We start from the raw sequence: 12037 nt of genomic DNA, 5'->3' as shown, positions 1-12037 counted from the left end.
GGTGATGACTTTTAAGATACAACACCGAAAGTGCAACTCATGAACCAAAGAATTCATGTTGGATCTCCTTCTTATGAAAGACAGTGTTAAAAGAATGAAAAGACAGGCAGAAACTGGAAGAAAATACCTGCAAAACATGTATATGATAAAAGGCTGGCATCTAAAATATACAAGGAACTCTTAAAATTCAATGGTAAGACCATGAAAAATTACAAAATTGGAAAAAGACCTGAATTTCAACACAGAAGATATTCTGATGGCAAATAAGCATTTGAAAATGCTCAACAGCATATGTAATTAGCAAATTGCAAATTAAAATAACAATGACATATCACTACATCCTATAAGAATGGCCAAAATCCAGAACACTGACAACAAATACTGGCATGGGTGTGGAACAATGAATGCTCATTCATTCATTCATTCATTCCTGGTGGAAATGCAAAATGGCGCAGCCAGTTTGCAAGACAATTTGGCAACTGCTTACAAAACTAAACTAATCCTACCAAATAATCCAGCAATCACACTTCTTGATACTTAACCCAAATGACTTAAAAACTTATGCCTACACAAAAAACTACCTATGAATATTTATAGCAGCTTCATTCATAAATGCCAGAAGTTGGAAGCAACGAAGTTGTCTTTCAACAGGTGAATAAACTGTGGTACACCCAAACATGAGATATTATTCAGTGATTTAAAAAAATGAGTTATCGAGCCACAAAAAGACGTGAAGAAACCTAAAAAAAAATGTCGCTAAGTGAAAGAGGCCTATCTGAAAAGCCTACATAACCATATGATTCCAGTGATAATGACATTCTGGAAGAGGCAAAAACTTCAGAGACAGTAAAAAGACTAGTGATTTCCAGAGGTTCAGGGGATGAATAGGCAGAAAGAGAGAAAGGGATGAATAGGCAGTTACAGGAGATTTTTACAGTAGTGAAACTATTCTATATGACACTGTAATGATAGATATGTGTTACTCATTTGCCAAAACCCATAGAATTATAACACAAAGAGCAAACTCTAACTTAAACAATACCAACACTGGACTTTAAATAATAATAACAATAACAATAACAATAATAATAATGTATTAACATTAGTTTATCAATAGTAAAAAATGTACCACACTATTTCAAGATGTTAATAATAGGGGGAAAATGCAGGGTATACAGGAACTCTGTATAGTCAATTTTTCTGTACACCTAAAACTGTTCAAAAGAATAAAAGTCTATTGATTAAAATTACATAACTGATTTACTTTTCCTCAGTACATATCTCTATTGAATGTGTATTAAATGTACAGTGTATCATAACAAAGATAATCAAGTTCTTTTAGGTGAATTTTTAAAAGTCCTGATAAAGGCCGATCTGATACAATATAATAGTATATACAATATTAAAGTAAAAATAAGTTAATCAAAGAACAGCGGAGTCGAAAAACTGAATTTATACGACTTAAAAATGATTTTTATATTAGGTTAAAAATACTATACAATACTGAAATGTATAACCAAGAGAATACATTACTCAAACATATACAAATATAGTAATATTATATTAGTGGCATGTATACCATTTATAGAATCCTTTATCTGTCAGGTGTTGTGTAAAGTACATTATATACATGACCTCTTAATTTTTAATTAGTTTTTATTTTTACTTCACTAAACACATGATTATTGATAAGTGCTATGAGGGTTATACATGGTAACATGTTAACCATTCCACCCAACAGCCTCCAAGAAAAGAAGGAGTCTTTTACCAAAGTCAGTGCAATTAAAAAAAAAAAAAAAACCTAAATAAATACGAATATTTTTCCTATACAGATACAAGCAGAGTCAGAGAAAATAACTGGTTCCATCCCTATTAAAAAGGTCTAAGTAACCGCCCATTAAAGATTATGTACCCATGTCAAAGACTGCCTTCTCTGTGAACGTTTTTTCCAGTTTATCTGACCCATTGTTGTTGGCTTCCCTAACCCATGCCAGTACAGTAGGAGCAAAGACATTATCTTAGTCATCTTTCTATATTAGGGCATTTTCAACTAGCAGTGAAAAAAACTGTTCAAAAGTTATGCTGAAAGAATATATAGTATATCCAAATACAGAATATATTTATTCTCATTAAGCTTGATACTATGAGCTCAATGCTTCTGAAAGACTTCTGATGCCTTATCTTCCTTCTTCCCTACCTGGTTATCCCAATATATGAAACTTCCTGCTTGTTTTCATTGTTAACCAGTGAAAGCCCAAGACTGTGGAGAGAAAAGGTTATTTCATGATCGGCCTGCTCCATTTCTTCTGCCTGCAGTGCTTTGGAAACCAAGGCAACATCATCAGTGAAAAGCAACACTCGCTGACGCCCATCCAGGAATGATACCCAGTGTATCTGGATATTTGCATCATATGGAAACTGTCCACATTCATCCTGGGGAAAAATAGATTTAATATTAAACTCATAAGCAGCAAGTTGTCATTACATAAAGTTAAACTACAGTCACATTTAGAAAAGTTTGACAAGTATGTCCATAAATTGGGAAACCATCAAAATGATATAAATTAAAGTTAAAACCTATTTTAAAACATAACTCACTGACTTTTTCAAACAATAACAAACATTAATAGCGCTTAATTTTTTTTTTGTACCCTAGGTTTGACTGCTCAAAGGGCACCTGGCAGGAACAAGAGTTTCCTACAATGGCACTGGTGCGATAAGCTGCTTACTTGTCTCCAAGATGGAGAACAGAATGGTTCCTATATTTATTAGAATAGTAACCTCAGATAAAACTAACCTACTTACTTTTATGTTTTAATAACTTATAACACTGCAAATATTTATAACAGTGATTATATAGTGACTACATAAATAGTGATTATATAAATCACACTATTCAACAATAAAACTATGGTTTGTACTCATACTATTTCACAAAGCCTTCTTGGCTGAGGGTCTCACATGGCCCTTAAAAATATAAGATTTGATTTGGTCAGTGTTTTCAGAGACTTAAATAATTATTCCCCTTCATTCTGGACTTAATATAACAGTCATTTCAACAAGCGTGACAAGTACGTACTATGTGCTTTCCATCTCATGCTTTCTTGGAAAAAAATGCAAATGAATAAAGGATTTACCAAAAGCATAGGTACAGATGAGTTCTGTTGCTGTTTAAAATCAAGTACTTTTTAAAAACTCAACTATAGTTGACACAGGATGTTTCATTAGTTTTAAACATACAAAATAATGTTCAACAGCTTCTATACGTTATCCTATGTTCACCACAAGAATAGCTACTATCTGTCACCATTCAACACTACTGAAATACCAATGACTATATTCCCTATGCTGTACCTGTCAGCCCTGTGACTTACTCATTCCATAAATGGAAGTCTGTACCTCCCACTCCCCTTCACCCATTTCACCCACTGCTCCCTGCCTACCTCAACCTCTGGCAAGCACCAGTTTGTTCTCTATATTGATGTGTCTGTTTCTGCTTTTTTGTTTGTTTACTTTTTAATTAGGTTTATTTGTTTTTCAGAAAGAGAGCATGAGTGGGAGAGGGGCAGAGAGAGAAAGAGACAGAGAATCTAAAGCAGGCTCCAGGCTCCGAGCTGTCAGCACAGAGCCCAATGCAGGGCTTGAACCCAAGAACCATGAGATCATGACCTGAGCCGAAGTAGGACCAGTTCCTACTGTTCTTTTAAGTGGGGGGCATCTAAGTGGCTGAGTAGTTAAGTGGGGGGCATCTTTTAAGTGGGGGGTTCTTTTAAGGGGGGGGCATCTAAGTGGCTCAGTAGTTAAGTGTCTGCTTCAGCTCAGGTCATGATCTCACTGTTCTGGAGATCCAGCCCTGATCTAGCCCAACACAGGGCTGCAGAGCTGGATGGAGCCTGCTTGGGATTCTATCTCTCTCTCTGCCACTCCCCTGCTCATATGCACGTGAGCGTGTTCTCTCTCCCTCAAAATAAATAAACTTAAAAAAATTTTTAAACATTTAAAAAAATCTTTCAGTGGACTCAAGCCAGCAGAGTTAAGAATAGGTAAATATGCAGGTATTATTTTATATAAAATAATTCTATATATAAAAATCTTATGTATATCCAAGATTTTATATACATATAAAATAATGCCTGGCAAATTTAGAACAATAATTCCTGGGGCGCCTGGGTGGCGCAGTCGGTTAAGCGTCCGACTTCAGCCAGGTCACGATCTCGCGGTCCGTGAGTTCGAGCCCCGCGTCGGGCTCTGGGCTGATGGCTCAGAGCCTGGAGCCTGTTTCCGATTCTGTGTCTCCCTCTCTCTCTGCCCCTCCCCCGTTCATGCTCTGTCTCTCTCTGTCCCAAAAATAAATAAACGTTGAAAAAAAAAATTAAAAAAAAAAAAACTACCTGTTATATCATTATATAATGGCATCATCCAAGCCAAATGACAGGATAAGGACAAGACATCTACTGATGTACACAGGCTATTTGCATATCTTGGCTACTATAAATACTGCCGCAATAAACAGGGGTGCATATACCTTTTCAAATTATTGTTTTATTTTCTTTGTGTAAATACCCAGAAGTGGAAAAATTGGATCCTGTGGTACTTCCATTTTTAGTTTTTTGAGGAACCTCCATACTGTTTTCCCAGTGGCTGCACTAATTTATACTCCCACCAACAGTGCATAAGTGTTCTTTTTTCTCCACATCCTTGCCAACATACTGCTTTTTAAAAATTTATTGCTTTTAACATAGGTCAAAGTAGCCTACTCAGTTTTTAAAATTCTAAAATGCAATCAAATTTTGCAAATGTTCCTTAAATACCTATTTAGAAGGTGAATTCTCTCTGTAAAGTACAAAATTTGATATGTGTCTTGGTTCGATCTTAGTTATTATGGAAATACTCTCTAATCATATTTAGTTTTCATCTATTTGGTCTGTTAAGAATTAAATGAGGTGTGTTAAAATATCCTCTGGTAATTGTGTTTTGGTCGACTTCCAGCATTTTAAGTTTTGTATTTTTGATATGATGTTATTCTTTGCATGAAAGTTTATGGCTATCATGCCTTTTTTGTCATAACATCATATTCTATGTAAAGGTTTCTGCTTTGAATTATAGTTGTTCAGAAATTAGTATCAACAACTTCACTTTCTCTTTACTTCTGTGTGCCTGCTGTATCTTTACTGCCTCTTTATGCTTGTAACTTACACTTCCTTAGCTTTCCCTCCCTTACTCTAAAGGTAAAATTTTCTTTATGTTCTTTTTCTCATTTTAAAATTCTTTTATCAATGATTTTAGATCTACAAATTGACAAGTTTTTTTAAAAAAACAAAATCTTTAATCTATGTTTCTCTAATTAAAATTTAAGATTAAATGATGTATTTATAGAATGAGCAGAATATATTCTGCTTCCCTACTCTGCTTTCACTTCATTTTGTTGTCTCTTTATTTCACCATTCATTCTTCTATTTCATAGCTGCCATCACTTTATAACTTAACTGGGGATGTGAGGAAATTTTCTTGTGGTCCTCTTACAGTAAAAAATTTTTCAGAGGTATAATGACCTCTGATTCTACAGAATAATGCTATATTTTTCTCCCAAACTATTTTTTTCATAAACCCCATGTTGTTGTTGTTGTTGTTGTTTCCTGTTCATTCATACTTAATAAGGAAAGATCTGTTCAGACCTAAGGTTTAACCACTAATGTGCAGATTTCCTTTGAACTCCCTCTTCACGTCCACTGGGGCCTGAGCAGATCTCTCTTCCCAAATGAACCTAGCAGACCCGGGAATGAGCAAGTGCCTTGCTTCCAACTCAATTTCCAGAATCTGGCAGATTATGTGCTATTTTTCCTACGGCCTGGTTCTCTAACACCAAACAGAAGAGAAACATTAAAAACTACAATCCCTGTATACACCATTCCCAGATGCTTTCTGAATGTGCCTCAGTATACAAACCTGAATATCCTCCTCCAGAAGGTCCTTCCCATGTTCTCTCTAGTGCCCATACACTACATTGGGGCATTGCAGTTGCTGAGCAGCATTAAATGTGAGGAGAGGGGAAGTAATACCAGCAAAGCACAGAAACCTCTGGCAAAGCTCCCATGCCTCTGAGCCAGGGAGCTAAGAGTATCAGGGAAGTGAAGCCTCGGTACCACTCATAAACCTTTTGTTTTGCTCTTATAAAAAGTAAAGCACAAGCAACCAGTAGAGCTCCATTAAATTGTCATGATGGAAATTATTGCAAGAATCTAGTAACAGAGGAACTATCATTCTGATTTTTCAAAACTGGGTAAGTCTTTATCTCTTTTGTGGGTATTTCAGAGGAATTATGGGAGAGAATAATCCAGTCACTGTTGGCCAATTACCATTTTAAAGCAAAAGTCAAGAAACCTTTTTTAACGAATGGCATTAGCAGACAAAAGAGTAGGACACTGTTATGAACTTTTCATGATAGAACATATTACTACAGAAACTAGATGATCTATATCATTAATGCAGGAGCCAATTCCTACATTAGAGAAAGGCTGGTATATGAATTCTTAAGAGCTTCCCAAAGTCTAAGACTCTCAGAATAACATATATGATTAAATTAGTTGCCTAAATACTGTTTCAATAAATATTTCATTAAATTTTTCATATGGGATAATTTGCATACTGTCAGATTCCTATGGCCTTGGGGTGACTCGGTGGCTCAGTCAGTTAGGTGTCCCACTCTTGATTTCAGCTCAGGTCATGAGCTCACAGTTGTGAGAATGAGCCCCACGTTAGGCTCCATGCTGAGTGTGGAGCCTGGTTGGGACTCTCTCTCTCCTTATCTCTCTGCCCCTCCCTGGCTCACTCTCTCTCAAAATATATATACATTAAAAAATAAAACTAAAAAAAAAAAACCATGGCCTTGATTGGGAAAACATGCCTAAAAACTTCATAGCCAACAGTGGTAAGCATATGTTCAAAATGAAATTGTTTTCACCTAGCTTTAAAGTTGCTTTCTTTTTTTTTTTTTTAACGTTTATTTATTTTTGAGACAGAGAGAGACAGAGCATGAACAGGGGAGGGGCAGAGAGAGAGGGAGACACAGAATCTGAAACAGGCTCCAGGCTCTGAGCTGTCAGCACAGAGCCCGACGCGGGGCTCGAACTCACGGATCGCGAGATCATGACCCGAGCCGAAGTCGGACGCTTAACCGACCAAGCCACCCAGGCGCCCCGTAAAGTTGCTTTCTTTAAAGCTTAAATGTATATTATTAACTGAAAGAAACCAATTTGAGAAAGCTCAAATGTATATTATTAACTGAAGGAAACCAATACTATATCATTCCAACTATATTACATTCTGGAAAAGGCAAAACTATGGACACAATAAAGTGATGAGTGGTTGCCAGGTGGGAAGGCTGAGTGGACTGGAAGGCCACAGCAGATTTTTAGGGCAGAGAAAATACTCTATATGATAGTATAATAATGGATATATGTCATCACATAATTGTTCAAACCCACAGAATGTACAAGAGAGAACCGTAACATAAACTAAGGACTCTGGATGATTATGGTATGTCAGTGTAAATTCATTTTTGGTAAATTATCAACTATTTTGATGAGTGATGTTGATAAAGGGTGAGGCTCTGTATGTGTGGAGTCAGGGTATATGGAAAGTATATGTATATCTCTCTCACTGTTGTAAAATTAAAACTGCTCTAAAAAATAAAGTCTTAAAAATTTTTTTTAAATAAAGTTGCTTTCTTTAAAAAAAAAAAAAAGGCATATGGTCTTTACCGGGCAAGATGAAGCAGGGCTATTTTTTACATTGTAAACACATTATTTTGACTAATCTAAAATATTGGTATGAACTACTTGCAATCTAAAGTCCAAAAGCAACTTATTTTGATAATGCTTCCAGGGGTGCCTGGGTGGCTCAGTCCGACTTCGACTCAGGGCATGATCTCACTGTTCGTGGGCTCGAGCCCGTGGTGGGCTCGAGCCCCGTGATGGGCTCTGTGCTGACAGCTCGGAGCCTGGGCCCTGCCTCAGATTCTGTGTCTTCCTCTCACTCTGCTCCTCCCCCACTCATGCTCTGTGTCTCTCTCTCAAAAATAAATAAACATTAAAAAAAAATTTTTTTTAAAAGGAAAATACTTCCATCTGATCTTTCATTCAGTAAGGACAAAGAGGACTGTGTGAAGCTAGCTTGCCTGCTTCCTTTGCCATCAGGCAGCTCATACAGCACCCATTCACATCAAATGATACCTTTAACAGACTGTGCTCCCCAGTATTTGCTGCATACGTCCATGTAAGCTGTCTGGTACCAGTAGGATCCGCCCAGGCAAAAAGTCGAGCTTGTCCTGGCAGCAAGTGCACTTCTTCCTGTGAGCCACTGAAACACAACGGCCAGAGGGAAGATTAAAATATCCAAGCCTTGAGATACCCAGACCTGTGGTTTACAGAGAGGGGACTGGCAGAAAAATCTTATAAAATTGCCTTTGTTAATCAACAGAACCCTGCCTAACAATAAGTACCCTAAAATGTCCAACAAACTAATGGTTTTAAAGCTTGAGGGAATGGAATTTGCCTTTCTGAAGCTGCAGTACCCTCCAAATCGATCGAGGCACTATAACAGCAATGGAATTCATTAAGGTAGACAGATTGGTACATCCGAGTCCACCTGTAGAAAAAAGCTATAAATAGTAAGTTCTTTGGCAGCAGCAGAACTCCACTCAGTGCTTAAATTTAAGTTTTTTAATCACACACAATTAGATAACAAACGTGAGTCTCAGGAAAAAAGAAATTAGGTCCATACTTTTGCTACTCAAAGTGATCTGTGGATAAGCAGCATCAACATCACCTGGAGCTTCCTGAAAGTGCAAAATCCTGGGCCCCGCCTAAAACCTACTAAATCAGAATCTGTACTTTAACAATGTTTAAGAAGTGTTAGTCCATATCACAAAAAACTTTCCAGAGAACTAAAAAGAAAAAAAAAATTAACCCAATTAGGTTTCAATCCCATTCTGTGCTTTTAGATCTCTCAAGTGAGGGGTGGGAGTGAGTAGCTCAGTAGTTAAGGGTCAGGTTCTTTGTTTTAGTTCAGGTCATGATCTCACTGTTCTGGAGATCCAGCGCTGATCCAGCCCCGCACAGGGCTGTAGAGCTCAATGGAGCCTGCTTGGGATTCTTTCTCTCTCTCTCTCTGCCCCTCTCCTTGTGTGCACATGCATGTGTTTTAAAAATTTTTTTAAAATTAAAAAAATTCTCTCAGTGGATTCAAGCCAGAAGACTTAAAAATAGGTAAATCTGGGGGCGCCTGGGTGGCTCAGTCGGTTAAGCGTCCGACTTCAGCTCAGGTCACGATCTCGCAGTTCGTGAGTTCGAGCCCCATGTCGGGCTCTGGGCTGATGGCTCGGAGCCTGGAGCCTGCTTCCGATTCTGTGTCTCCCTCTCTCTCTGCCCCTCCCCCATTCATGCTCTGTCTCTCTCTCTGTCCCCAAAATAAATAAATGTTAAAAAAAAATTAAAAAAAAAAAGGTAAATCTGGGGGCGCTTGGGTGGCTCAGTCGGTCAAGCGTCAGCTCAGGTCATGATCTCATGGTTCATGACTTCAAGCCCCGCTTTGGACTCTGTGCTGATAGCTCAGAGCCTGGAGCCTGCTTCAGATTTTGTGTCTCCCTGTCTCTCTGCCCCTGCCCTGCTGACTCTCTGTCTCTCTCAAAAAGTGAATAAACATTAAAAAAATATATATTAAAAAAAAAAGAATACGTAAATCTGCAAGGCATTATTTTATATAAAATAATTCTCTATATAAAAATAACCTTATGTATATACAAGATTTTATACATATATAAAATAATGCCTTGCAGATTTATAGCAATAATTCCTGAAAAATATACAACATACATTGTCAGGGTGTAAAACTATCTGTTATATCATTATATAACGGCATCATCCAAACCAAATGACAGGACAAGCAAGAACAACAAAATTCCTATCATCCCACACTTATACTCAACACCACTATCTACTTATTGTCCTCTCATTTAATCTACCACCTCTATTGGGAACAAAAGCAAACAAACAACAACAACAAAGCATTACCAGATTACAAAAGAATAATAATGCTCAAAGAGGTTCACAGTTCCTCATATGCAATTCTGAAATTGTAAAAGCTCTTATCAGTTTGGTGTCAAAAGTCATTTGGGTAAAAAAATGGCTCTGAATTGATGCGAGACTATTAATTTTTATTTATCCCACTTGGTATGAATATTTATAAGTTTTGCTGCAGGAATATTTTTTTTAATACGAATTTATTGTCAAATTGGTTTCCATACAACACCCATTGCTCATCCCAACAGGTGCAGGAATATTAATGTATTGGACTACAGAGAACTGCTCCACACCTGCTGGGGGTATTATAATAAACAGCATGTGTTCCACATTACCTTTCTAAAATCAGAAAACGTGTGGAATGTGAAACTCATCTACACTCCAAGTGTTTCCCAGAAAGGACTATGGGCCAGTAAAAAGCAAACGAGATTTTCCATGTAGCTTTTTTTTCATACCTCTGTTTGTAGGTGAGGACGTCCTGTGGTGTGTGGTTTATTATTAGAGCAGGCGCAGATCCTTCATGGTAATCAGAAAACGTTATGACAGTTGAATGTTCAGCAGTGTTTACATCCACCAAGATACCTCCATTCTATTGCAGAAAAAAAACTTGTTTGAAGTATTGGTTTAACTTGCAGTGACATTTGGAATTGCAGTCAGTTACGGAGACACAAAAAGGTTGTGTTCTTATATTCTTAATGAAGAGCACACTGGCTCTCTGATCTCTTACAAATACATGTACAGCATGAGATATATATTAGCACCTTCACATAATTACCAGATTTTATAGCATCTTCAATAAAATATTTTAAAGCAAATTTTCAAAACCAAAGATGTTTTATTATAAAACATGAAAACATACCAGCTCTTCCAAGCTCAATAAAGTGCCATTATCCTGTCGGTTATAAAAAAACGGTTTGGAGGAACCTTCACAGCCCACCACTCTCACACAAAGTTTGCCCGACAAATTTTCAGGCCAAAAGGGAAGGCACTAAAAATACAAAAGTTAGTATCAGTCTTAAAACAGTACTGTGGTATCAATAAGATAATGGCTACTTAAGTTTTTAATTCTAAATCTGACCATGATACAATTATTACTACGTTTGTTTCTTAAAATATTTCCTCATCTCATGTTAAAGTTATTGACAATATAAGGACTATTTATGAAACCAAAGAAACTCCATCAGAAGAATACAGATTTAGTAGTCTTCATGTACTTATGAAAAAATTACGAATGAGAAACTAAAGAGTTTACTGATTAAGAATGACTCAAGTATCTTGAATATTTAAAACTTATAATCTTAATAACATTTGCTTTTGTGCATACTCCATTTTAATTGCTTAATGCACTATGAATTCTTTCATAGCATATCTTTTCCTAGATAAACTAGAAACACAATTGAAGGCAGTGAAAAGAACACCACCGACCTCGTTGGAAGTCCTGACATTATCTTCGTGTTTGATCTTAATAAAATTATATACCTCAATGAGCCTTATCTGTGAAACTGAGGTTTTAGTTCCTAATATAATACAAAGTGCCCTTCTGTTATAGAGCAGTAAGTGAATTCCATTTCTGAATAAAAATGATACTGTTATCAAACCCCCATCAATGATAATGAGCATTTATTTGTTGCCAAGTCTACAGAAATCATTCTAAGTGACTTGGAAAGCCCATGTCTCTCAGAGCTCTAAATTTGTTTGCACTATAACTAGAATCATTCCTCTTAAGCTTTGTGCTAAGTTTTTAAAAATATATATAATTTTGTTTTTGAGACATACAGAAGAATGGTTCTATCCTTAAGGTCAACTGGTTTGGTTGAAAACTCACACAAATTCAAGCACTAATGCTCATCTTTGCACCTGTCCTCTTCTACACTCTTTCCCTCACTCTGTTCATCTCCTAAAATCTTATTGAGCCTGTGAAGTTTAGTTTAACTCTCACCTCTTCTATGAAACATTCC

The 12037-nt window shown here is 36.7% G+C and overlaps 1 protein-coding gene across 1 annotated transcript in view; it reads right to left on the bottom strand.

The window, feature by feature from the left end:
• The window catches only part of VPS13C (vacuolar protein sorting 13 homolog C), a 201969-nt gene that overhangs the window by 38308 nt on the left and 151624 nt on the right, over positions 1-12037 (bottom strand). Inside the window, exons 62-65 of the mRNA XM_047862226.1 lie at positions 10939-11067; positions 10535-10668; positions 8232-8358; positions 2198-2433 (exon numbers count right to left, since the gene is read on the bottom strand). Coding sequence (XP_047718182.1) covers positions 2198-2433; positions 8232-8358; positions 10535-10668; positions 10939-11067 — 626 coding nt within the window. The remainder of the gene's footprint in view (positions 1-2197; positions 2434-8231; positions 8359-10534; positions 10669-10938; positions 11068-12037) is intronic.

This window comes from Prionailurus viverrinus, chromosome B3, assembly GCF_022837055.1.
Source record: "Prionailurus viverrinus isolate Anna chromosome B3, UM_Priviv_1.0, whole genome shotgun sequence".
Lineage (NCBI taxonomy): Eukaryota > Metazoa > Chordata > Mammalia > Carnivora > Felidae > Prionailurus > Prionailurus viverrinus.
Note: the sequence above shows the minus strand (reverse complement) of the source record. Positions and strands in the feature narration are given on the sequence as shown.